The sequence below is a fragment of the Equus caballus genome, chromosome 31, assembly GCF_041296265.1.
Source record: "Equus caballus isolate H_3958 breed thoroughbred chromosome 31, TB-T2T, whole genome shotgun sequence".
NCBI classification, from domain to species: Eukaryota; Metazoa; Chordata; class Mammalia; order Perissodactyla; family Equidae; genus Equus; species Equus caballus.
In genome coordinates this window covers 7,984,715-8,012,560 of record NC_091714.1, presented here as the reverse complement: position 1 = coordinate 8,012,560, position 27,846 = coordinate 7,984,715, and the positions used below count along the sequence as shown (strand labels likewise).

The 27,846-nt window shown below is 41.8% G+C and overlaps 1 protein-coding gene and 1 long non-coding RNA gene across 14 annotated transcripts in view; one reads left to right on the top strand and one right to left on the bottom strand.

The window, feature by feature from the left end:
* MAP3K4 (mitogen-activated protein kinase kinase kinase 4) overlaps positions 1–27,846 on the top strand; it is a 138,887-nt gene that overhangs the window by 23,440 nt on the left and 87,601 nt on the right. For 8 of the 12 annotated variants that reach the window (XR_011434482.1, XR_011434480.1, XR_011434481.1 and 5 more), the window contains exon 1: positions 12,843–13,255. The exons of the other annotated variants lie outside the window; for them this stretch is intronic. Coding sequence is in view for 4 of the 8 variants with exons in the window: in XM_070256505.1 (XP_070112606.1) it covers positions 13,116–13,255 (140 nt within the window). In the remaining 4 variants the exon portion in view is untranslated. Of the gene's footprint in view, positions 1–12,842; positions 13,256–27,846 lie in introns of those variants that run through there. 12 annotated transcript variants of the gene reach the window in all.
* LOC111771409 (uncharacterized) lies at positions 6,098–13,792 on the bottom strand. 2 transcript variants are annotated; one of them, XR_002805232.2, is made up of 4 exons: positions 12,733–12,832; positions 11,705–11,772; positions 7,974–8,058; positions 6,098–7,847 (listed from the first exon to the last, which is right to left on the bottom strand). It is a non-coding gene; the product is annotated as an uncharacterized lncRNA (long non-coding RNA). The 2 variants fall into 2 exon arrangements; XR_002805231.2 differs by lacking the exon at positions 12,733–12,832 and adding an exon at positions 13,667–13,792 and having other exon boundaries at positions 7,711–7,847.

The following is a 27,846-nucleotide window of genomic DNA, read 5'->3' as shown; positions in this document are numbered from 1 at the left end:
TGGTAACCAGTAGCCACGTGTGGCGATCGAGTCTTTGAAATGGGGCTTATCCCAATTAAGATGTGCTGTCAGAGTAAAATACACTGGATTTTGAAGACTTAGTATGAAGAATGAAAATATCTCACTAATAAAGTTTTATGTTGATTACATGTTGAAATTACGGTATTTTGGTTACTTGGATTAAATAAAACATATATACTTTTCAGTTACAAAGGTTTACTCCTGACAAAGGTGCCTAGAGATACGAAAGTGTATTTGTCAGAACTCGGAGCCTGACAGGACCTAGAACTTTGCACCTATAAAGATCATTTATTCTAACAAACTCGTAAATTAAGCTTCTGACTATCTCTTCCCACATCTGTTCCGATTGTTGTGTTTTTTTTTTTTTACTGTTATTTGTTTTTTTAATTCAATTTATTTAAACTAAAAAGAAAGGCAGTTCACCCATTTCTCCCGCCTCCCACCCCCTGTATTATTAACATTAACTCTGCCTGTTTCTTTTTACTTTTCTGGTGTGGCTACTAGAAAATTAAAAATTTTATATGAGACTCACATTTGTGACTTGTGTTATATCTCTCTTGGACTACGCTGAACTATTTTTGACTCTCATTATTCTAAGTGGAACTTACATTTTTATATTTTTTATATTCAAATAAAATATTCTTATAATTATATAACATCATATAATTACAATATATTATAATATCAACTTATAAATATATAATAAAATATATAGTGAATGTATAAGTATATGATTATATGCAATATGATTAATATAAAATAGTAATATAAATATAAAATAATGTTATATATTAACATACTATTATATACTTTATATTATTTATAAAAGAGGCTTTTGATAACCAAATGAGTAATAGCTTCACCTACAATTTCAAAGAAAATTTGACAAGTATCCTGATGAGGGAAAGATGTAATGATCATCGTAATAGCTACCATTTACTGCATGCTTGCTTATGTACTGGGCACAGTCTTAATTTCTTTATATGTATCAGTCATTTAAAAATTCATAAATGGTGTGATTATTCTTACATTACAACAGAAACTCTTAGTAAGTGGTATAAGATATAAAAATATCTGGCTTCTCTCTCTTTTTTTTGTTTTTAGTGAGGAAGATTGACCCTGAGCTAACATCTGTTGCCAATCTTCCTCTTTTTGCTTGAGGAAGATTGTCACTGAGCTAGCATCTGTGCTCATCTTCTTCTATTTTTTTTGTATGTGGGTTGGCACCACAGTGTGGCTTGACTAGCAATGTTAATTCCGTGCCCGGGATCTGAACCTGTGAACCCCAGGCTGCTGAAGCAGAGCATGTGAACTTAACCACTACACCACTGGGTGGCCCCTGTCTTCTCTTTTTTCTACCTTTCTTTGGATATCATTCACAGCATTCAGCCAGGTGCTGGGCAGCAAATGATGCTCAATAAAGAGGTATATAAATGAATTAATAAATAAATGGTGCCTTCCCCTGTCTGCCATTCAGACTGGGTATATAGTTCTCTTACATCTGAGTAAGGGCAGGACATTTAAAAGTCTATGAAACTGGGCATAAATTGTCACCTGAAATTGTGTTGCGATTTAAAGTCTGCAGGAAGAACTTGGCAGGAGAATTGAAGAGAGTCTGCTAATAGATTTCCTCAAGCTCATTTGTGCTCGGAGCCTGACTGTGTCAAGGTGAACTGAGTTACAACTAAAGAATTAGCTATTTCCTGTGGGTAAAAAGCATCTCTAAATTTTTTTGAAATGCTTGTGTAATTCAAAGAAACTTATTACAGCTTGTATTGATCGAATCTGAGTACATTAAAAAAACAAATATTTCAAAGAATAAACGGTTTCTACAAGAGGTAACAGTGTCAAAGAGAATAAATGAATCTGATCTCTTATCCTCAGCCTTCTACACCCCACTGAGATCAGGAGAAAGAAACTGTGGAATTTAGAAAAATAAGTTTAAAGTTTAACTGGAAGTCATAAATATGAAGATGTGTCCAGCTCTACATGTGAATTGCAAGAAGGACCAAGAAAATACTGCCTTGCAGGTTGCATAACCTGCAAAGAGAAGAAAACAGAAATCATTTGAAAGAGAGTTAGAGATGTTGACAGGTTTGGAAAATAGGTCTAATGAGCAAACCTGGTAGTTGGTGTTATTTTTCCTGAGGAAAAGAGAGCAAGTTAGTAATGATTGAGAATACACAGACGTTGTCGTCCAGGGCACTAATATTTGGTCGCATTCCATCTGCACTAAGGCTGGGCAGAATGAATGGTCTTAAGATGGTTCTAAGTGTGGATTTCAGGCTATAGCTAAAAGAATTTCTTCACACTCTGAGATGTAAACCGATGATCTGGCCAGCAGGGGGACAGAGAAGAATCTTTCTTCCAGGAGGTCCTTTAGTAGGCTGATCTGGGCTACCTGTGACAGCTGGGGCTGTTCTGGGCTCACTGATGGTGGAGCATCCTATTTAACATAGCTGTTGTCCCCAGCAATCCTGATCTGCCGCAGATATTTAGACAACAGCTCTCTTGACTCGGGATACTTCATCCTTATCTTAGTAATTCTCAAACCACATGAGCGAGAAAGGAGAGGCACAGTTATTTTTTTATAGGATTGAGTTTGAGAAGATGAGATGTGGAGGTTGAGAGACTGGCTCTTGGTTGCATGAGCGGACCCAGAGTCACAAAGAAAACCTGTCCCGTCTGATCCAAGGCTGTTCCTCACGACCATGCAACAATTTGCAGGAATAGCTTTTGAATGTGAAGTTTCCTGAATCACAGCATTTATATTTCAGTTCAAAACTCCTTGTACTTGACTAGTACGAAAGTACCTGTAATGAGGTGGCATTCCAGATGGCTGCGGGGCCACTTTCCAGCTGTAGATGGAGGCACAAGAATGGGCTATGTTGGGTCATGAGGTCTACAGCCCGGAGGACATAGCACTGTCCACGCCCTAATGCAAATCAAGATGCGATTTTTTCTGATCATGGCCACAAGCTTCTGCAGCTTAAAGGCCGCCATGGTTCATTTCGACAAACTGCAATATTTTATCCCAATAAAATATCTCAGCAAAACCACTCTTGCTCAGAATTTAAAAACTGTGAGGAATTGAAGCAGTTACCACTTGGACATTGGTGGGTTTTAATAGCTGCGTCTGTGGAAGCTTGGTAGAATTCGGAAATCCATTTCCAGCAGACATAAAGGACGGCTCCTGACAGCTCCATCGCCATGACTCGCTGGGATTCACGCATTAGAAGTGACTCTTAGGCACTTTAGATGGGGATAAAAGTTGATTTTTAACAGTTAAGGAGAGAACATTGTTAACATCAGAGCATAGAACAAATAACAATTTAAGATAAGCATTAGAGACCGGGCTTTGTCATGACTATTTATTGAAGTGTTTCGAGGAGAATAATAAAGATTTCAAAGATCCGTCTTATCTCTTCCTGCATTGCTCCACCGAATAGCCTAGGAGTAGTTGTTCAGGTGCTTCTGTTTATTTATCAGAAATCAGCTCAGAACACACGCAAGGCTGGTTATGATGGGTCTTGATGTGAAAATAGATAACCTACTGACCTCTGCCCTTGGAGCCTCCAGCTCATTGACATTGATTACTTCTGGGTCATTCTCCTCTCTGAGATGCCAGAGAGCTACCAGTTGCGCAGGTGGGATGCCTCATGAAGTCAGAGCCCTGTGCTGTGTCACTTGACTGTTGAGTCTTTTCTGTGTGCTAGTTGTTGAGGGGAATGCAAAAGAAATGTAAATTGGGGCCAGCCCCAGGGCATAGTGGTTAAGTTCTGTGTGTTCTGCTTCAGTGGCCCGGGTTTGAGGATTCGGATCCCCAGTGCGGACCTACACCACTCATCAGCCATGCTGTGGTGGCGACCCACACACAAAATAGAGGAAGGTGGGCACAGATGTTAGCTCAGGGATAATCTTCCTCAAGGAAAAAAATAATAAAAAAGAGGAAGATTAGCAACAGATGTTAGCTCAAAAAGAAGAAATGTAAATTTTGCCCCCTAAAAGATTGCCCTCCAGCTCAGAGACAAATGCAGCACACCCAAGATAATCAAGTCCAAAGTGAAGACTGTGTATGCACAGGAAGTGGCCAAGTGGAGCCTAGGGCAGAGAGAGATGGGCCACCTGGAGAGGCTGAGGACTTTGTCACGGAGGAGATGAGACCTGGGCCGGATCTAGGGGGATGGGCAGAAAGCAGAGCAGACACTTACCTCCCGACGTTGTTATTTACATGTTATGCATGCTTTTCTTATCTCCCACCCAGATTGCACAGTCCCAGGGAACAGCAACCTTTCCCTAGGTAACCAGCACAGAGCCTTGCATACAGCAGGTGAATAATCATCTCCTCTGGAAGAAGGCTATCGTGAAAGTGCTCAAAAATAAAGGGGGGAGGTTAATTTGCAATTATTGGCATTGTTAATGTTGAGGATGAGACATCTTTGAAAAGATCTCTTCAAAACCTCTGTGATTCTCCTGCAAACATTTCAACGATTCGAATCAGAATAAAGCCAGAGATTTCTAATGCTTATCTGAAATTGCTCTTTGTTTTATGCTCTGATGTCGACAGTGTTCTTTCTTAAACTCGACATGAGTATTTTGTTAAAATCAACTTTGATCTCAATCTAAAGTGCCTAAGAGCCACTTCTAGGAAGGGGAGGCTCATTTATAAGGAACATCCTAGAGGAACTGCCTGAGGATGCTTTCAAAAATTTTTTTAATAATTAGGAGATGAGATCATTGCATTTGGATGCTTCCTGGCTGTGGGCAGTGGACTCTGGACACCAGATGTGAGCAGTGCCCCGGGGGGTTGAGATGTGTGCGTGGTGTCCATTTGATGGTCTCCTGTCCCACTTACCTTGCTGGACTTGGAGAATAGAGGAGAGACACGAAGGGACCACCGTTGCGTGGACACCTGTGTTTAGAGGACAAGGGCTATCTTCATACTCACGTGTTACTCCCACTTTTCACTTTCACCAGCTTCTTTTATTTCTTGTCGATAAGCACCTTGGTTTCCGTGTTTTCCAGAGAGGAAATGGGAGCAAGCCCAGAACCAGATGAAGTAACCAGAACACTCTCCCACACACCTGCCCTCGTGTGGCCGAGGTGTTTGGCCGGTTCATAAACACGCCATGGTGATGACCTAGTAATAACAGACATGTCACAACCTGGCAGGCAGCAGGGGACATGAAGAAGCCTGGCCTGAGAGGCTCTGACGTGTGCAGGCCTCATGCTCCGGTTCGAGTTTCACGCAGTTCCCGAGCACCCAGCGAAATGGGACCCGGGACTCCGGCTGGGGCATCTGGTCTGAATGAACCACAGCAGAGGCTGCCAACAGAGAGAGACATTTACAGTCTGCAGCCTGCACTTCTCAGCGTTGTCAGATGTGGACAGGCGCTAGAACGCCTCCTGACATGGTCTGGGCTTCAGGCCCAGGCTGACCTTGTCACTCTGTGCTGCTGCTAGGGAACCACGGCGACTTCGAAATGCATTCTAATCCGCCCTCTCGCTGTGACCATTGGTATGGTACGATGAATCTAAAATTAAGGCTCTCAGCTAGCTGAGAAGAATAACTTCGGGGCCATCCAGAGCAACTGTGGTTTGCACACAGGGTACAGCCTGACGTTTGAAATGCTTCACTTTCGAATCCCCACCCATTCTCCCACCCTTGTCGCCATATCTGAACGCTGTCTGTCCTCCACACCCTGCAGGCACCTCTGCTGTCTGTCCTTCCCTCTCCCTCACTGCCCTCCCACCCTTTCTGCCTGTGACACCAGATTGGTCTCTCAAGGCCCTGTTCAAATGCCACCTCCTGCCTGAAGTTGTCTCTCATCCACTCCTTCCATGGAGACCCACATATGTTGCTTTATGACAGTCATGTTTGGTAAAATGGACACCTGGATGATTCCAGCTCTGCAGGCAATTGCTTGAAGCCATGTCTTAAATGTGCTTTGCTGCACCAGATGCAGACTGAGAGCAAAGATGCAGAGAAAACCACAGCCCTACTGTGACAACTGGCTCTGCTTCTCACACTGATTTCTAATATAAATATATTATTATATAATATTTATACAATAGGTTTATTGCATATGATATATAAATATTAATTTTATTGCAATACAGACATATGTTATATACACATAATAAATATACAGTATATTTTACAATATTTATAATATACTTTTTATTTATAAATATACCCTGGGGTATTTGTTTAAAATACGGATGCCGAAGTCCTACTCCAGGGGTACTGATTCACGGATTCCTGGATGGGGCCTAGTGATTTGCATTTCCACGTAGAGCTTCTGATGCTGGTGGTCTAAGGATCCTGCTTGGAGAAACACAAGCCTAGGATGTGCTGACCTGTTCCTACGTCCATCCTCCCTCCTGTTCCCTTCTTATTTAGCCTTCTGTCAGTGTTGGACTCCGTGAGATCTCTGTGTGATGGTTAATTGTATGTGCCAACTTGGCTGGGCTGCAGAGCCCAGATACATTGTCAAGCATTATTCTGGATGTTTCTATGAAGGTGTTTTGGTATGAGATTAACATTAAAATCAGTAGGCCTTGAGTAAAGCTGATTGCCCTCCATAATGTGGGTGGGCCTCGTCTAATCAGTTGACATCTTACATAGAACAAAAGCCTGACCTCCCCTGAGCGAAAGAGAATTGTGCTGGAAGACAGATTTGGATTTCATGTGCAACATCGGCTCTCCCCTGGGTCTCCAGCCTGCCAGCCTATGCTGCAGATTTTGGACTGGTCAGCCTTCATAATCTTGTGAGCCAATTCCTTAAAATAAATTTCTTTATACACATATCTCCTGGGGTCCAGCCCCATGCTGTAGAGGTTAAGTTCAGTGCACATTGCTTCAGAGGCCTTGGTTTGCAGGTTTGGATCCCAGATGGGGACCTACACCACTCGTTAGCCATGCTGTAGAGACAACCCACATACAAAGTAGAGGAAGACTGACACAGATGTTAGCTCAGGGCTAATCTTCCTCAAGCCAGAAAAAAAAAAAAAGAGGAAGATTGGCGACAGATGCTAGCCCAGGGACAATCTTTTTCAGCAAAAAAAACCCCAAAAAACCCAAAAAACCCCAGCCGTAATATATATATCTATCTCCTATTGGCTCCTATTGGCTCTTGTCATGTTGGTGTCCTTCCACTCCACTCTAGGCACTTTTCCTCAGAGGGCCACCACACGGCTTCCAGATGCTCCTGAGGTGATTTCCTGGAGTGGCTGTGGGTCCTCTCAGCCACCATGTGAAACCCAGGTGTATTAGTTCCCTGGGGCGGTACAACAAAGTATCACAAAGTGAGTGGCTTGAACCAATTGACATTTATGCTCTCCCAGTTCTGGAGGTTAGAAGTCCAGAGTCAACGTGTCTGCGGGGCCCTGCTCCCTCCAACAACTCTAGACGAAGACTCTTCCTTGCTTCTTTCAGCTTCGGGTATTTGCCAGCAATCCTTGGCTTGTAGATGCATCGCTCCAACCTCGGCCTCTGTTGCCACATGGCCTTCTCCCTGTGACTCTTCACATTGCCTTCCCTCTGTGCATGTCTATCTCTGTGTTCATTCTCCTCTTCTTAAAAGGATGCCACGCAGTGAATTAAGGGCCAACCCTTCTCCTGTATGACTTCATCTGAACTTACATCTTAAATACATCTGCGGAGGGCTCGGGAGCTCCTCGCTGGTCTAGTCCTTGGTTCTCCATGCCTGGTTCCACGTTGTGTGCAAAGTATACACGTATTGATTTGAAAGGACCTGGAAATCGGTTAGGAACTGCTGCTTGCAGGCTCAGAGTTCTCAAAAACTCACACCACACTTGGACATCTGAAAGAGAAAGGAAAGGAGGCAAATCCAGACAAGTTCTGTGGACGTTTTGGTGGGGGAAAGGATTGCAATTTTTGGCTAGCAAGAAGAGTGGGATTTCATTTTTTAAAGGTCCCCATTCCTCACCTTGGCTGGATCCTCAGAGGTGAATGGAGAAGTCAGAGCAGGGATGAAGAAATGTGGGCTCTCCTGATTTTTCCTGCCGGCACTTCTAGGAGGAAAAGGAGTCGGGGGCCCTTCACTCTGTGGATTTCTGCTAGCACATCTCCCCCACTCCAGATTCTAACTGTTTTTATGTTGGAAGTCTAACCACTTCCTTTGCCTTTGGTTGTTTCTTTTTTTTTTGGCTAGGAAAGATTCACCCTGAGCTAACATCTGTTGCCAATCTTCCTCTTTTTTGTTTTCCTCCCTAAAGCCCTGGACATAGTTGTGTATCCTAGTTGTAAGTCCTTGTTCTTCTATGTGAGCTGCCACCACAGCATGGCTGCTGACAGCCGAGTGGTGTGGTTCTGCACTTGGGAACCGAACCTGGGTCACCGAACTATAACCACTAGGCCATCAGGGCTGTCTCTCCCTTTATTAATTTTATTCTCACTATTCTAACTGTTAGAGTAACTTTTATCCTTTGTTTAATGATTCAGAACCGTCGGAGGCTCATTTTAGACCCTTTGTACACAGGAGAATGTCTGAAATAAGGGGTGATTTTTGTCCTGGTCGAGAAATTACAAAAATAGGCAAATCACCTCTCAGAAAAAACCAGGGGGGGTTTTATCCAACTTCCACTACTCAACAGAGAAGCATGAAACTTAAGTGTTGCAAGGGCTGTTTAAAAAGGGTGATAACTAATTACTTTTTGTATGTATCCAATATTTTTTTGTTTTACTAGTAGGTAGAAATAGATGTCATTGTATCATTAGGGGGAAAAAAAATCAATGTGTGCAATGCTCAGTTTAGCTTCTCCTCACTAACAGTGAGGTTTTTATTGCTCTCTGTCCCTGAATTGACCTTTCTCTGTGTGTGCTGGAAAGAAAATGAATCAACCTCTCTGGTCATGAGCAGATTGGGATGTTTGTACTCTGGGCTTTCTGTCTCTGTTGAGCTGGGCGGAGCTGCCAAGGAGCCACGGGCGAGGAGAGGGCAGGGATCTGAGTGCGAAGTCCTTGTCTGAGCATTCGCCCTGGAATCGGGGTGGAAAGCTCACCAATACCACGGGGAAGGGAGAAGCTTACTCTAAGTAAAATGCTGCACCATGCTCATAATAACTGTAAAAACTATAGCCTTAGAGTTTTTTTTTTTTTTAAAGTAACAAGGATATAACTGTATTTACAGCATAGCTTGGCACAAAAATTCTTTTTGAATCATCTTACAACGAAACCCATAAAACTGACTTTCTGCTAATACACTGGCCTTGATAAGATACTAAGGTACTACATGATGCCCTTTACACTTATATATATTTATAATATATAATATAATTTATAATAACATTATATATATCACATAACATACTATATATGTATATATGAACATATTATATACAAGTATATATATTTATATATTATATATATATTAGCTTGAGACTTTCTAACAGTGGTAGCACGTGTCAAAATTGGGCCTGAAACTGGTAGGAAGCAACATTAAGAATGTTACGTAGCTCAACCTAAACTGGTTCTTTAGAAAAACTTTTGTCTATCTCTTGCTTAGGAGTTGCAGTGGTGGACAACAGAAGGTGGCGCCTGTCCTGAAGGAGCACATGCTCCAGCGGAGAAGGCAGAGAAGGAATCTGGGGGCCGGAGGGGGCTGTGAGGGCCTGGGTGGGGGCAAAAAGTCAGTGCACTTCAATTGAATATTTAGTACCAGTTGGGTTGGTTTTCTACACATGATGCCTGATGCAATTAGCTAAATGTAAATTTGTTTGGTTCCTGCTAAAATAGACAGTACCCTCAAGTGGAAATTAAAACAACAAGAAGCCACAGGTCTCTCCAATGCTGCTCTACACTTGCTGAGTGTTTTTGTGGCCTGGGTGTACCTGTCACAGTGGGTTGGAATGCCAGCATCAAAGAATAGATGGTATAGTGCTGTTTAGAGGAGAGGGGTTTATTTGATTCTATAACATTCAAGACTTCTAACATGCCTTCCTAGAAGGGTTCTGGCTCGGAAAATTGTAAAGGAAAATTAAGAGAACTAGAATTACAGAAAGCAGGGGAACATTTGGCTGAGCTTTCCTCACACAATGGAAATGAATTAGTAAGTCACTTTATATATATCTATATATATATATTTTTTTTTTGGAAGATAAATTCAGTTTATCCTTTTTGAACATTTTTTTTTTTTTTTTACTGGGAAAGATTGACCCTGAGCTAACATCTGTTGCCAATCTTCCTCTCTCTATCTTTTTTCCCCTCTCCAAAGCCCCAGTACATAGTTGTATATTCTAGTTGTAAGTCCTTCTAGTTCTTCTATGTGAGCCACCACCACAACATGGCTACTGACAGACGAGTGGTGTGGTTCTGCGACCAGGAAGTGAACCCAGGCTGCTGAAGTGGAGCGTGCAGAACTTTAACCACTAAGACATCAGGGCTGGCTCTTGAATAAATATTTTAAAATTATCATTTGAATGGATGCCAGTTCTTAGCCTTCTGGAGTGCCCTGCCCTAGGGGGAGTACTTCAGCAGGTCAGGGATGGCCTCCTAAGAAACAGGAAAGGTCTGGCTGGGCAGACAGGGTGGTGTGATGGAATAGGAACTCCTTTTGCACAATTCTAGTAGCAGGACCAACTATGGGGCATTTGAAGCACTCAAAAAGGTTCATTATGGACTTTCTTCTGACAGCAATGAGATGTCAATCAAATGAACTAGGTAAGAGAGTGACACATTTGATGGAGCTTCAGAAAGACGCTTGGGAGTGCACTGTGGGAAAAGATGGGGTTGGGAGTGGACACACCATAGAGGCAGGGTACCAGGAGACTGTTGCGATTATCCAGGTGAGATATGAGCGTGGTCTGAGCAGTGAGGATGGAGGAAAGTGAATGGATTTGAGAGGAGGTGGAATTTGACAGGATTATGGACTCATTGGTCAGGGGGCTGCAGGAGGGGTTGTTCAGAGTTCTGACTGGATGAAGTGTGCCACCCAAGTCAGAACACAGCAAGGGGTAGGTTTGAGGCTGGTGTGGGTAAGAAGGAAGTAACTTCAGATCTTGAAACGTGCGATACTGAACTGCTGAAATGAAGTTGCACAGAATAGGAGAACACAAGTAACAAGACAGGCTGACCCAGGACGCCTAACTGACTTGAATGAAGAAAAAAGTCACTGCACTTCAACTAAATATTTAGTACTAGCAGACTGTGGTTTCTGTGTGTGATGCTTTACATGACTAGTTAAATGTAAATTTGTTTGGTTCCTGCTAAAATACACAATACTCTCAAGTGGAAATTAAAATGACAAAAACCACTCATTCTCCCAAATGCTGGTCTATATGTCAAATATCACAGATTTGCAAGCTTGGAGACTTGAGGACAGGCCCCAGGCTGACTGTTCTTGGGAATGATTTGTGAACCATGACTTATTCAAAATATTAAAGTACTTAAAGATGAGTTAGTGAGGAGAAAGTTAAACGATTTGCTCATACAACGATCTGCAAAGAAAATTTGAAATTCAGTAAGTAAGAATCTATTACAATTTTCTTTTGAAATAGTTGTATGGCAAAATCATTTAACTTTAGCCTGACCAATTTGGGTAAAACAGCATTCCCCTCTCCCACCTCTTTCCTGGCTACTTTTCTCCATAGCAGTTATCACTGGCTGATTAGCTATAGATTCACTTATTTATTTTTCTTTTGTTTTCTCTCTTCCTCTTACCTAAGTAGGATGTTAGCTCCATGAGGAAAAGACTTGGTCTGTTTTGCTAGTTGCTATATGCCCAGCATCTAGGATAGATCATTACACATATACACATTTAAGAAGTATCTGTTGAATGAATGTTGTTAAATACATAAAATAAATGTCATTTCTGAAATCCAGCACTATGAGGCCATTTACATAATACACACTATCATGATATAGAAAATGGATTGAAGCAGTTTTTCAACTACAGAGAAATTTCCGTAACGTACTTTGAGCACAACAGAGCTCATTTCACAACTGGCCTGTAAATATAATCATATTTAAATTTTTCTGTCTAGTCAGTTTTCTTACCAACATTTATCCAAAACGTGTATTTTACATATTCAAGCTCAACGGAACGAGGTTTTACAACCAGTGCATTTGAATGAATAGAAATGTATTTAATTTTAAATGATGCTATTTGGAATCAACCCTGGACTTCACCCCATTGGAAATTCTGTAAATATCTGCAACTTAAAACTGTGAAGCCTCAAGTGCTAAGAGTACACGATGCAGGGGAATTTCAACAGTATTTCTGTAACTCTGAAATACTCCTTTAGAACTTTTTTTCCTTCGCTACAGGAGCACTCCAGCCCATTTCTGGAAGATCAGTACACAACCTCGTGATACTGAGCTTAGGCTGGATCACTGGTTTTGATGTGATCAAAAACACTGATCTGAGTTTGATGTGTCCGTTGAAGATTGCTCTTTCATCAGAGCGCACCCTCGCCCTGCCCCGGGACCCACGGGTCCCCCAAAGCTTCCACGCCCGCGTGTGAGTTGTGAGCGCCTGCGTTACATCCAGCCCTATTTCTGAGGATGGCATCACCTCTGGCGGTGAGCCACTCGCTGAAGTTTACAAAGCACTTCGAAGTCAGGCATCGCCGCCTCCCCGCGGCCGCGCTGCCCTTCCCGGGTCCCCCGTGCACGCCCACCGCCGACCACCTGGGCGCACAGCCCATCGCACGCTCCCCGCCCGCGAAACCCGGCGGCGGCCGCCAGACCTCGGCCCCCGGGGCCAAGCGCCGCTGCTCCGACGTGCCTCCAGCGCCGCCGCCTCGGTCGCCCACGCCGCCGGCCACCCGGGGCCGCCCCCTCCGCCCCGCCCCTCGCCGGCCCGCCCGCCAGCCCGCCCGCCGGCTCGAGCGCCCGCCGCCGCCGCCGCCGCCGCCGCCGCCGCCGCCGCCCTGGGAGGCTTGTCCCTCGCCGCCCGCCGTAGCCCGGCGCTGGCCGGTCGCCGTCTCCAAGATGGCCGCGGCGCGAGCGGCTCCTGCGGCGGGCTAGAGGCGGAGGCGGAGCCGAGTCACTCCCGCACTTCGGGGCTCCGGTGCCCCGCGCCAGGCTGCAGCTTCCTGCCCGCCGCGGCCATGCGGGGCTCCGTGCACGGATGAGAGAAGCCGCCGCCGCCGCCGAGCTGGTGCCCCCGCCCGCCTCCGCCGTCACCCCCGCCGCCGCCATGGAGGAGCCGCCGCCGCCGCCGCCGGAACCCGAGCCCGAACCGGAGCCCGAGCGCTGCCGGTCGGCGAGGTGAGTGGGGCCGCCGCCCGGCGCCCACGGCGGGGCTCGTCCTGGCCCGGGCTCGGTGGGGGGCCGAGGGGGCGTGGGGGCCTCTGCTTCCCGCCAGGTGCTGGGGGCAGCATCCAGCTCCCGGGCCGGGCCGGAGGGCGGGGTGCAGCCCCGGGACCCGGGCGCCGAGGCCGGGGGTGCCGGGGGTCCCGTGCCCGGGCGCCCAGCCTGCTGGCCCTCCCTGCAGCTTCCCTGCTCGCCCGGAGCGTGGGGGGGCACCCGGGTCCTGCGGGAGCTGCGACCCCTCTGTCGCCGCGAGCTTCGGAGCGGGGGCCGCGCCGAAATTGCTCCATCGGTGCTAGAGGAAAATGCGCCCTCTCCCTCCGCCCCTGTTCAAGTAAAGAAGTCGACGCTCGGGAAGCAGATACGCACTGTTTCCCCTCCGTTCTCCTCCTGCCCTTCTTTTGCCCCCTCTCCAAGCATGCCTGCTGCCTCTCCTGGAAGAAACTGCCCTGCGTCTCTGCAAACGGGCAGGTTGGTTTCTCTTTCTGAGGGCCCGTACCGGCCCTTCGGTGGGAGCATTGTGCCGATTGTTGCTCACACGTGAACGTAAACTAAAGGATTGATTTGTCTAAAACTTTACGACCGCACGAAGCTCGAAGATGGAACTTTGGTACCCGGAGCATTTGTTGCATTCTGTTCCTTAGAGGCTCTATTGATTAATTTTATGCCATTGTTTTAAAAATTGGGAGATCAAACTCACCATAACTAAGAAAGAATTTCCCTCCTCTTTTATGCTTGTGTTTGTATGTTCAAATGTCCTCTTACCCCGTCCTTTGCATCCCACAGTAAACTTGCGAACTGCTGCCCCCTGTCCCCTCCAAGGAAAATACTTGCACAGCTCCTCCTGTATCTTGCTGTCTTGCTCTGTTGTTCCAGGAATAAGGCAGTTAAGCGTCCTCTTTCTTTTTTCTGCTTAAAGAAATTTTAAACAAAGTCTGTAGCTGTCGTTGAAACTGAACACAGGAACCGCGTTCTTGCTTGGCATGACCCAGTCGGTCCCAACAGTTTTATTTTATGCTTATAAACTGTGAAGAAAGTCGTTCTTCATTTTCCTTAATTCTCAGGTAGTTCTGAGATACTCCTGTGAGCTTTTAAGGAACAACTTCTCTAAATAATGGTACATGGTGTAATGAAATTCGTTTTGTTTTGAATACATCTAACATTTTTAGAAGTTTTGTCAGAAAATTTATTGAGTTAATTTGTTAGTCGATTCAGTCGTGGAGCATTTTGACTCCTTTAAGTTGTTCTTTAAAATGTAATAGTGAATGCTTCCTAAATGCTTATGTACCATTTTCTTGAATCCTTATAACAACCCTATGAGGTAGGTCCTGTTATTATCTCTCTTTTACAGATGAGGAAACTGAGGCATGGAGGTTAAGGATCTTGTCCAGGGTTTCACAGGTGGTAGTGAAGTCAGGTCTGGCTGCACATTCCATGCTCTTAACCACCAGGAAGAAGCAGTGTGCTTTCATTATCCACATCGGCAGATCAGAAGTTATAATTCTGTATAACCTATACTTTGGGAAAAAATGGATGTGAACGTTCTTAGGTAAAGGTAAAAAGGACAGGAGAAAGTCAAAATGTGCCATAAAAATGACTATTTCTCCAGTGATAAAAAGAAACCTTGATTTTTCAACCAGGTTTATTTCTGATTTGTTATAGTAAAAATAGGTCAGGATAATGGGCTTCATCCAACTATAAGTGAACAGCAGTGTACAGAACAAGAAGATCTTAGAAATATTTTTCTTAGCAACATTGCAGTTAATTTTACAATGGCAAATTTCTAAAACAGATTACTCAACAGGGCGGTTGTTTTCTCTTTCATACACCCTCATTGTCACCACCACCTCTTCAATACGCAGAGCTGACCTCTGACAAACTTACTGTAGATCATTAGTAAAAGATGTTTCAGGAGTTCTGCGATTTGTTTACTTAATTCCTTTTGTTTGTGTTTTTAACCGTTTTAAAAAAGCTCAGCATGCATGTTCAAAATGTGGTGGATGCCACATTTTTACGCATTGGAGATCAATAATACGGTGATCTGTGCTACCAGGTTAACCGGTTTGGGGACAGACCTGAATAAAGCTCTGTCTGCCATCTTTGTTCAGATTCTTGATGTCAGTGTGTCATTGATGAGGAAGACGGTTCCAGTGCACAGGTCTTTTGTAGAATGCAGGCCTGCACATGTTGGCCAGTGCACCACTGCGGGAGGTGCCAGCCCCGCGCATCTGCTCCGTGTGTGCTGACGGGAGAGTTATGCAATGACCAAGGGACACAAAACAGGTCGAGAGGTGATAGTGCTCTGTGATAGTTTTGCTGCTTATTGTCACTTGTGGGTACTTCTTGTCCTTATTTTTGATGAACAACTCATGATAACCATAGTAGTTGTTATTGCTAGTGGTTGAACCTAGAAGTAAACATTCCTTATAATTTCTTTTTCAAGTTTGGGGGTCAGTTGTAGGAGGATCCTGAGATTAAAAGGAAAGCTATTAACACTAATTTGGAACAATTTGCTTTCATGATTTCTTGACTCTGAATTTAAAAAAACATAGAACTTGGGTATTAAGGCTGATATAAGACTGTTCCTATCTACAAACCTTTCATTTAGAATTATTTATGTTAAAAATAACCTCATTGTTCTCACTTATTGACCTTGTAAAGTTCATGTTACATGAACTTAGGAATAACTTGTTTTCTTTACCAATGACCTTATCTATTATTTGCTTGATATGGTTCTTCCAAGTTCATTTGAAAAAATGGGTTTCACTACTAAAAAAGTACTTGCATATCCTATCACTCCTAGGTGATTTGATCTCTCTCTCAAGTTGAATGTTTCCTTTGACCCTGCATGTTTCAGTCTTGACATTGGATGTCACCTATTCTCCCTAGCGAAATCCACCTTACGGTGCCGGTGCCGCTGCGGACTGTCGTGGCTGCTTCAGTGCTGGGCGTGGCTTGAGACCATTACAGCAGTAGATACCGTGGGTGGGGGTGGCTTTCGGCAGAGAAGCAGTGACCACACAGCAGTAACAAAGGGCTCCAGTGATGGCAGAAGCTCCCTCATGCCCTGAAATGGGGACAGCTGGTCTCTCAAGAAGGACTTTGTGGTTCCCTTTAATTGTCATGTCGTTAGAAGTTGCTTCTACTTCCTTCACGTGTGTTCTCTTGGTTTCTTGTAAATCTTGTTCTGAGCTCTACTGAAATATGGGGATATAAGATCTTGACTGCTTACAGGATGTTTTTGCCTTGATAACTTCCTGTTACTTAATAATTCCTCATTCCTCAGTGATTATCTTTTTTACTCATAGAGTTCTGTTGTCTTAGCCTTCTCATTTGACCAGGTGGTATGTATCCTTTTTTTTTCGTGAGGAAGATTGGCCATGAGCTAACATCTGTTGCCATTCTTCCTCTGTTTTGCTTGAGGAAGATTGTCGCTGAGCTAAGATCTGTGCCAACCTTCCTCTATTTTATGTGGGATGCCACCACAGTGTGGCTTGATGAGTGGTGCTAGGTCCACGTCTGGGATCCAAACCTGCAAACTCTGGGCTTGCTGAAGCAGAGGGCACGAACTTAACCACTGTGGCGCTGGGTCAGCCCCAGTATGTAGCCTTTAGTTTATATCATTGTGAAATTTCAGTGGTGCATTATTTCTTGTCTGTCGCAACATGGTTGCTCCCCTTTACCCCCTCTGCACACCCCTCACCCCCCTTCCCCTGGTAACCACTGAACTGTTTTCTTTGTCCATGTGCTTGTTTATATTCCACATATGAGTGAAATCATCTGATGTTGGTCTTTCTCAGTCTGGCTTATTTTGCTAAGCATAATTCCGTGCAGGTCCATCCATGTTGTTGCAAATGGGATGAGTTTGTCTTTTTTTCTGGCTGAGTAGTATTCCATTGTATATATGTATACCACATCTTCTTTATCCAGTCATCAGTTGATGGGCACTTGGGTTGCTTCCACGTCTTGGCTATTGTGAATAGTGCTGCAATGAACATAGGGGTGCATATGTTACTTTGGATTGATTGTTGATTTCAAGTTGTTTGGGTGGACACCCAGTTGTGGGATAGCTGGGTCATATGGTAGTTTTATATTAGTTTTTTGGGGAATCTCCATACTGTTTTCCATAGTGGCTGCACCAGTTTGCACTCCCACCAGCAGTGTGTGAGGGTTCTCTTCTCTCCACACCCTCTCCAACATTTGTTATTTTTAGTCTTAGTGATTATAGCCATTTTAACAAGCGTAAGGTGGTGTCTTAGTGTAGTTTTGATTTGCGTTTCCCTGATGATTAGTGATGTTGAGCATCTTTTCATGTGTGTATTGGCCATCTGTATTTCTTCTTTGCAAAAATGTCTGTTCATATCCTCTGCCCATTTTTTGATCCGGCTGTTTGTTTTTTTGTCGTTCAGTTGTATCCTTTTTAAAGACGCTTTCATGTTGCCAATCAGTAGGCCGTTGGAAATAGTTTCTTTAAAGAGAAAAGAGAAGAGCTGTCAGAAAAAGGATTTGGCCTATGGCTGCTGTGGATCTTTCTGAGCTGGCATTCCTTTGGCAGGGTAAAGTAGAGAAGGTCCAGGTCCTGTGCTTCAGCTCCTTGTCAGCTTTGTCCACACCTGGTGGGTTGGTGTCTTTCCTTACTGATAGAAAGCCAAAGTGTCCTTAAGGGATTGATTGGTAAGCATGACATCAGCAAGGGAAATTAGTTGCGTGATCCTAGTGACTAAAGTTAACAGACCAGAGAGGCTGGCTTACATCCTTCGCAGGCGTCCCCCTGCTCCTCGTATGAGAGGCATGTGACAGAGTCTTACTCTGGTTTTCATTTCCCGAGACTTCACACAGGCTGCTTTTTTCCTCTTGTCACTGACTTACCTCAAATGGTTGGGTTATAGTGTGTGTTTTTAATCTTCAGTCTTACTTTAATTAAATTGTGACAAACCTTGCTTTTCCTGCTTTACTTGGAGGTATATTGTATCCTTGTCCCTAAAGACATTTGTTTAAATAACCCTCAGGTGTAGATTTTAACAAATGGCGAGTCTCAGAGGATGGCTTAAGTGTCTCCACCTTCCCCATAATCCACCGCCTGCTGCCGCCCCCCACAAAGAAGCCTTTGGCATAATTTCTGAGAAAGGTGTGGCACAGATGGCAGCGGTTGGTGCTTTCATAAATGCCTTTTGACTCTTGAGAGTATTGTGTTCAAAAAAGATCATGATGGTATGTGGTTTGTCTGGATTTAGTTATAAAATTAAATTTAAGAACTTTAGAACCACATCAGAATTCTGTGCAGCTATTAAAAACCATGTTTCTAAGAAATAGTCAGTGACATGGGAAAATACTTTGTGTAAATCCTTCTAGAGAAGTCCTTACAGATGAGTGGGACCTGAGTACCTATTTTTAAAAAGATTGTCGAGTACTTCTGATGTGTATATACCTAGCACTGTGTTCGGTGAGAAAAGCGGATTGTAACACTGTGGTTGCGGAAGATGTTAGTCAGAATTTGAGACGGCTGCTCAGCTCATCTCTCTCCACCGGCTGTGTCTGTGCTGCCTCCATCTTCCCTCCCCTCCATTCTCACCTCTCTCAACTCTAGCTTCAAGGTTCGCATTGCAGCTGCCCTCTGCTTACACACTCCTGGCTATAAGGGTGCACACTTGACCCAAGCCGGGCCATTAGGGTTCTTTCCTGGGGTTTTCAAATTGAAGCTGGGGGAGAGAAATGCTGTTTAATAATCAGAATGTTTACTGTCGAGTCCTGGGCCTAGAGCCAGCTCCCTGAAGCTGTGGTCACAGTCTCGGAGAGAAGTGGTTTGGTCTCAGGCAATGACATTAACCCCCGGAGAAGAGCAGAGAGACCCAAAGAGGTCTTTGGCCAGTTTCCTTTTATGCTAGGTTCACCCCCATTTTTCTCTTGATTTGATATGTGAGTTAATAAATTCTCTACTTTTGCTTAGACTGTTAATAATTTGAGTTGAGTGTCTTAAAAATCCTAAGTAGTATTCAGTATGATCCCATTTAAGAAAAAGTGTATATGTGCATAGAAAAAAGATTAAAAGGATACATACTAATTTTTTCCTAAAATTTTTTAATGAACATGTTACATTTTTTTAATAATAAAAAGCTAGTTGTGTAATCCAAATTTTTGTATATTTATAATTATGTTTCCTTTCTTTGAATTGTTACTAAAATTGAAATGGATAAGATTATGTATGTTGTGTAAAGAGAATATTGTTGCCAACTTTTAAATTAACTTAAGTTTTCCTTTTTAAAATTTATTTTTACTATTGATGAACTATCTGAACTGACTATCGAGATGGTTTTCTTTAATTTTTTAGTTCATCTTGGGAAACAGAATTTGTACATTAGAAACAACTGCAATAACAAAATAAACAAAAGGCTTGCTTTATGGTGGCCTTTTATATTTATAGAATATTATTTAGAATCTGTAACTGTATTCTCAACATGTATGTTGTGTTAAATGCTTTCCCCCTTTTTGAGAGGCATATTTGAAACCACTATTTTAAAAGGAACATTATTCCTCTGGAAAGTAGGTGTGGTAGGTACATTCTTCTGTTTCCCACAGACTCACATTCACACTCCTGTAATGCAGTGCAATTTGCCTTTAGATGTTTACTCACTAACTGCATAGGCAAAATGAAATTTTGTTTTAGAGCTATAAGAACATCATTTGTCATATTTTGCAGACATCAGTAGAAGTATTAGTCTCGTGGGTCAGGATGCCAAATGTTTATAAAGTGGCAGGGACAGCTGTTAAGAATATATTAGGCATTCTCTCAAAAGTGTTTCATAAGTGGGTTTCATTTGAGCATAGTTTCAGAAGAACTAGACCTTCTGTGAGCAAAGTGCGTATTAAGCTTTGAAGCTGATCAGATTTGATGTTTTCAGTGGAGCTTTTTTTTTTTGCATGTGAGCAGGCCATTTGAGGATACTGCTGAGCTGTCGAATGTTCTGAATAGGGCTTGTTAGGGGACAGCCCGTTTAGAGATGTAAAATTAAGAGAGATTGTCAACCTTTTTAGTCTTTCAGTGGAAGTGTTTTGTAAGAAAATTTATACATGCTTTATTTTTATTGTACCATTAAAAATCCTAAAGTCTTTTTAAGTAGGAACATAAATGTATAAGGACATAAATTTTTTATGTAGGAACATAAAAAAAAACCTCTCACATATAATTTGGTTTTCTTACAAAATTTTGAGAGTTAGTTTCTTGAGTGTATAAGTATTTAGTTCTTCTTCAAATAAGGAATTAAGCACTTACGAATGAAATCTTATGGGTGGTAGGACTCTTAATTCATTTAGTCCAATGAATTTCCTAGCCGTTGCTTATAGACTTAGGAGAGTTTAGAGCTGGAAGGGAAATTAGAGATCATCTGGATCGTGTTCTTTATTTTAGAGATGAGAAAACCAACCTAGAGAGGCTGCGGCTTCCCCAAGGTCAGAGCTGAAGACCCAGGCCTCGCTTATGGCCCACTGCTCCCCTTGTTAGGGTCCAGAGCTGAAGATGCTCTGCAGTCACCTGAGCGCGCAGCCCAGTGTCAGCTCAGCCCGCACACCCAGTCACTCAGCAGCTGAGGGATACTGTATTTTCTGGATTAATCAGAACTTTGCAGGAGAGAGCAGTGATGAAAGATTCGTTTTCAGGAAAAAAAAATGCAGAAACCCCCTGAAATCTCCCCCCAATTCATTGTATATAACTTTTTTTTTGCCATGAAACTTTTATTTCAAGTTCACAGGAACCAATGCTCAAACCTTTTTAGATATCTTGTTATTCTTTTCTGTGTTCAGTCTCTAGACTAAGCAGACAGTAGACGGTAATTTCTTTTCGGTGGTGGTAATGTTGAAACTCTGGCAGTAAGAAATACATTTTACGACAGTATGTGTGTGCTCCATAACTGAAATAAAATTTACGAAACAATATTTGACCTTGTGAAATTTGATGCACTCTGATAATTCTTGTTCTCTTCTGTTCTATGAAAAAATTGTTCCTCATCACCCATTAAATTGACGTTGTTACTCACAAATGGGTTGTGACTGTCAGTTTGAAAAACATGGCTCTACCAAAAATAAGAAAAGATGCTGCCGTATTCTGTCCCTTGTCCCTGGAGACTGAATCAGGAGAACAGGCACAGTACTTACCCACTCAATGATCAAAAGGAGTTTTGAAGAAGCTAGGCGAGGTTAGGATCCTAGTATTTCTTCCTTGAAAACAGCATTCTTTCCCAAAGGCAAGGCTAAGAATGCATCTTTCTCCTTCTCTTTCAAGGTTGCTCTCTTGGTTGCTTATCCTTAAACACAAGATTTGTAAAGATGAGTTTAAAGTTTAGGATTAATTTTAGAGTAAAATTGGGGTTGCAATATATGAGTACCTTAGGTAATTTGTTCATTTCCCCCAAAACACTGATCTGTATTTAATTTTTTTCAAATAGAGCGATCCTGAAGAAAAAAAAGGAACCCATTTTCTTGTGTGTGTGTGTGTGTGTGTCCGTGTGTGTGTCTGTGTCTACGGCAGTTTTCACTGCAGGGAGACGTATTTTTAAGAAAAAGGTGACCTGGAGTGTTGTCCCTTGCCCTTCCTTCAGCCTGATAATTCTTTCTCCTCTTCCGGCTCTTCTCTCAGGCAGTGCTTACTTTGGGTCAAGCTTACCTTGACCTCTCCCCTCGCGCCCTTCCTCCTAGACTAAATTAGGTCCTTCTGTTAAAACTCCTCATAGTCCCTCTAGTTTTCCACCATAGAGCGTGTCACCATTTGTCATTATATATTTGTAAGAGTGTTTGTTTACTGTCTCTTGCCTTTGGTAGACATTAAACTCCATGAGGGCAGGGACATTGTTTGGCTTACTGTTATATGCGAGTCCCTGGCCCAGTGTCTGACAGTTGGTAGGCTCTCTCCATCTCTCCACCAGGCCAGTTAGGTGAACGAGGCAGGGAGCGTAGTGGTTAGAGCATAGGTTTTGGTGTTAGGCTTTGAATCTTACCTTTTGATTGATAGCTGTATGATTTTGGGAAAGTTATTTAACCTCTCTCAGACTCAGTTTCCTGATGTGAGAAACAGGAAGAATAATAGCACGTACTTCTTAGGTTGTTAAGATTAACTGAAATAACCTTTTATATAAAGTGCTCGGCAAGTATTAGCTGTCGTTACTACATTTCTCTTCCTTCCTTTTTGGTTTAACATGAGAAATGGAGAAGTCCCTCGTAATTAATTTTCTTAAAAAGCCATCAGCTATGCTTTGAGGCTAGATACTCTTGAAAATAGCTGCAATAGTCTGTGTTATTCAGGAAACACTATGTCTGCGGAAGTCATAGAAGGGAGAAACAAGTTTTTGGGGCATGGCTTTTCCAAAATCCCTCTTTGCTTCAGTTGTGATTTATTTTGCATGTTATTCCTAAAGGTGTTGAAATTTGACCCCTTGGAGGGTCATAAATCATGCTACTAACATCAGAAGTGTAACCCTACTAATTGAATGACTTGTTTAGGTCATAGGCACAGCTCAGGCTTTTTCTTTGGAAGTTCTTTTTAGCTGTTTATTTAACTTGACATGTCTCTACAACTTAGATTAATACTATTTTCATTTTTTAAAATGTTTTACACTGTATTTAAGAATATTTTCCAGATTGATCTAGCTGCTGCCTCAGAAAAGCGAATGAAATTGTTCGATTAATAAAACTAATCAGTTAGAAATCTCTGATTATAAAAGCAGTGCATGTCTATTGTGGAAAAATCTGAAAAATATGAAAAGTATAAAGAAGAAAATAACTAATTATAATCTTACCATCTAAAAATAGTTACCTTTAACATTTTGGCATATTTCTTTCCAGGGCTTTATGTGTATGTGTGTGTGATATCTATATATATATTTTTTTCCTCCGCAAACTTATCTTTAGCAGCTACCATATCATGAGCACTTTCCCATGTTGTAAACATATATAATTACAAACAATATTCATCTTTATGTGTATATCATAATTTAATTGTTCTTAAATTATTTTATGACATATGTTTCCACTTATTACTAATGACATGATACAAATCTTTATGTAAACTTTTCAGTATTTTAGATTATTCCGTTCTTTTTTTTTTATTATTTTTATTTTTCCTTTTTCTCCCCAAAGCCTCCTGTACATACTTGTGTATTTTTAGTTGTGGGTCCTTCTAGTTGTGGCATGTGGGACGCCGCCTCAGCATGGCCTGATGAGCCGTGCCATGTCCTTGCCCAGGATCCGAACTGGCGATACCCTGAGCCACTGAAGCGGAGCGTGCAAACCCAGCCACTCGGCCATGGGGCCGGCCCTCGATTATTTCTTTAAGATAGATTGCTAGATCATAAGATATTTAGAGTTTTAAGACTGGAGACATGTTGCCACATTGCTCTTTAGAAAGGTGCTAAGTTGTTACACTCACACCAGCGTAAAAGAGAAAATACACTGGACAGTTTGAGTTACAGAAGCATAGTCTCCTAAATTATCTTGCGTTATAGGTAGTTTAAGAGAAAAGAGAAAGAGATTTCATACATATCCAGAAAATAAAACGTTAATAAAGCAACAGCATTCCAAGCAAAACCCACAATCATCCTTCGTTAGTTCATTCAGGCTTATCTGGTTTTCATTCTCGTTGATGTTCAGTTAGCAGTCTCATGCATCCATCTTCTTGACTAGAGTTCTAGAAATCCTGACTCAGTCCCCAGGTATAACCTCAGAGTTGTTTAAACACGCCATCAGAAGCCTGTCCCCAAAAGCACCCAGCAGAGTCCCTCCCCACGGCCTCTGAGACAGCCTTTCTTTGTGGAGGACAGCGGCTGGCTGCAGGTGCTCTCAGGGGAGCAGCAGAGTAAAAGCAAACGGGTCTGTAGGGGATGGAAAACTTAAGGTGGCTCTGGTTAATTTATCACTTGTAGCTTTCAAAAAGGGAATATCTGTTGAGGATTCCTTACAAGATTAAGGCAATAGATAAGAAAATTCGGTTGTTTCTGTAACATGCAAAACAAGATAAAAGCCAGTCCAAAATTTTTTTAGACACAGCATTTATAAACATAGTGATTAGCTCTATTGTCAAGAAAGAGTGGATATTGTGTCTAATTTATGAAAATGAAGAACACACAATCTTTATAGAGAAAAAAGATTTTCAAATGTAACATATAATAGTCCTGATATAATATATCAAGAATATACCAAACATGTAGTTAGAATATACCAAGAATATATGAAGGATGTGAAGTAAAGAGATTCTGTAAGTCTGGAGTAGGTCCTAAACATCTGTGGATGTTAATAAAACTCCATAGGTAAGTGACATGAATCTCCAGTTGAGAACCACTGGCTTAGAAGATCCTAGATTCAAATGAAAGAAGTTGCAACCGAGTAAGCGTGGAGCAAACATAACTGAAGTATGCCTGAGAACACTGTGCGTTTGTCTAATATCAAGCAAAGTGGTTCCAGCACTCTGATAAACAGAAGTGTCATGGACAGTGAGGGTATTGACAGTTCTCTACGAACTTCCTATACAGCAAACCATTCCTGAAATAGTTACCACATCTTACCCACAAATTTGACGTGGGAAGGCTAAGCCTTTCCTCTGATTTGATTAAGTCATCAATAGTAACGCATCAGATACACTTAATTGTTTCTAGCACCTCTCATTTGACAGGGTGAAAGAACAAATCCTTTGTAATTTTCCAGTGGCCCTCTGGGAAGTCTTAAAGACAGTTTTAGGTATAAAAGATACCATTTAGGATTTGAGTTGGGGAAGGCAAAATATCAAAAGTTGTCAGGAGATTTGAATGCTTAAGGATAGGATCATGGACTACCAAGAAATAATACTTGGATATATATTTAACCAAAGCGACAATAAAGGTTCTAAAAGTAAACATGGAGGGGAGTGTAACGTGATTGTAAAGAACCTTTCCTGGATGAGAAACTTGTTTCTTAAATAATGAAGGACGTAACATTCCGGCTATTGCAGTGTGGAAAACGTTCATTAATGGAGAATGTCTCAAAGAGGAAGGAGAAAACTTGCTTTATGAAACATGGGAATCGTGGAGGAAGACAGGGGTGGGTCTTGTCTCATAACATGCGAGGACATGGCAGCCCTGTAGGTTAGCCACTGCTTGGAAGACAGAAGGGTGGGGGGATTTCTTACTCATTGCTCTCTTCCAGGACCACAGGGCTCAGATAAAATTCAGCAGTTATCCCAAGCGATGTGTGTAAGTGCCCAGCTGATTGTGTCCTCTGGAATGTTGAGTATCTTCATTTGTATCAAATAGTTTGAAGTAGGTTATTTAATTGTGAATATCTGGACATAATCCTTATGAAAATCTGTAAAGAAAGTTTTCTCTTTTAAAAATTGCTTTGGTTCCTGTTTATTTTAGTGCTTTTGCTCTTGAATAGACTTAATTTCTAGCTGTCTTATGCTCATTTAACTTCTTGAAATTGAGCTTTTAAAGAGTAATATTTTAGCAAATATAAGACACCACTGATTGTAAGATGCAGTATAATTTTATATATCACTAAGGAAAGAATACTGCAATTAAACTATGACGCAATGCTTTTTATATCAGTTATAGGAAATGATGCAATGTCAGAGGTGTTAAAATGTGGGAAAAATGTGCATTTTAAAGTCAGTGAAATATGAGAAAGCCTTGACTCTTGCTGTTTTTAAACTTAATGTGATTCCATATGTGATATATAGGAAGCTGCTGACTTCCTCCACGTAACCTGTTCAGTTTATGAAGAGTGAAAAGAAAGTGGATGGTTGAAAGTGGGATAGGGTAGAAAGAAAGTGGGATGGAAGCGTTGTATTACATAATGTTTTGCATTATCTGGGTCTACCAGTAGGAACCTGTGTTTGGCAACTGCATACTGACTTCCATTGAATATTTTCTGATATTTCTATTCCAGGAAGCCGTTTGTGATCTTAATTAATTTAACCAGTCCTTTGTTGGACTTTTAGGGTGTTTCCATTTCTTTTTCTATTATAAACAACATTGTTATGAGCATTCTTTTCAGCTCAATCTTTATGTATATCCAAGATGTCTTATTAGAATAAAATCTTGGAAATGTAATTGCTATATCAAAGAGTTATGCATCTATATATACTTAGTTATAATCTGTTATTCTTTAAGTACGGAATTTTACATACTGAATTTGTATATATAAGAGAGGCAACTGTACAAACTGTGGACAGAATTTGATAATACAGAGATGAAAGAGAGAGGCCAGTTCACCAATTAGGCAGGACCCGGTAGGTTCCTTTCAGGTTTTTTTATTTTAAATTTTTGTGTAATATTTATTGGTGTATAATGTAACACAGACATTTGTTTATATATGAAATGTGTAGCCTGATAAATTATCCAAAAGTGAATGTACCCTTATAAAGATCACCAAGTGGAGAAATGGAACACGGGCAGCGTCCTAGAAATCCCTTCCTGCCCCACACAGTCACGGCCCCACCTCTCCTCAGCGCCCTGACACTTACTGGTATTTTACATCTTTCTTGCAACATGATGTGTGTGAGATTCATTTATGTTGTTTTGGGTGGTAGTGGTTCTTTCCTTCTTGTTGCTGTAAAATAGTCGGTTGTGTAAATGTATCACAGTGTATTTATTCATTCAGGGTTTTTTCCCTATAGTAACTATTTTTAAGGGTACTGTTCAGTAGTGTTTAAGTACATTCATTCACACTGTTGTGCACCAAGTCTCCGGAACTCTCTTCATCTTGCAAAACTGAGACTCTGCTCATTAAATAACAACTCATCCTCCGTCCCCCAGCCCCTACCACCCCCATTCTACTTTCTAGTCTCTGAATTTGCCTGGTCTAGGTGCCTCATGTGTATGGAATCATCAGTATTTGTCTTTTTTGTGACTGACTGCCTTCACTTAGCAGAATGTCCTCAAGCTTCATTTATGTTACAGCATGTGTCAGAATTTCCTTTTTAAGGCTGAATAATACTCCATTGTATGTATATACTGCATTTTGTTTATCCATTCATCTGTCCATGAACACTTGGGCTGCTTCCATCTTTTGGAGTGTGCATAATTTTAAAGATCTTTCATTTCTGTTGCCAAATACTCCAGAAAATTTGTGCCAGTTTTCATGAGGACAGTATGGCTTTATTCTTGCCATTACAATGATAATTTTTAAGTCTTTGCCAGTGTTTTGGTTACTTGTGAGATTGAACTCTGTCTTGTGTCATTTAGTTACTTACATTTCTTCCTATTGTGTTTTAAAAATTGTTCATGTATCTTTCTTCTTCTCTTGACTGTGAACTACTTGAGGGTAGTGACTGTCATCTGAGATGTCCTGTTCGTCTGTGAAGTGCCTAGGACTGTGTCTACCACATGAGATGCCTAGGGTTCGTAAATAAATGAATACGTTTGTTTGGGGATAAGACTCATAAGACTGTATCCTTACAGTATTTTTTGTTTTGTTATAACCTATTTTAAAAATATTTCTTAAAGTAGTTGCATAGTAAATAGTCTCAAGTAGTATTTGATAGCTGGACTCAAGTAGCATTTGATTAGAAATTATCTGTTTTAAGCTTTTTT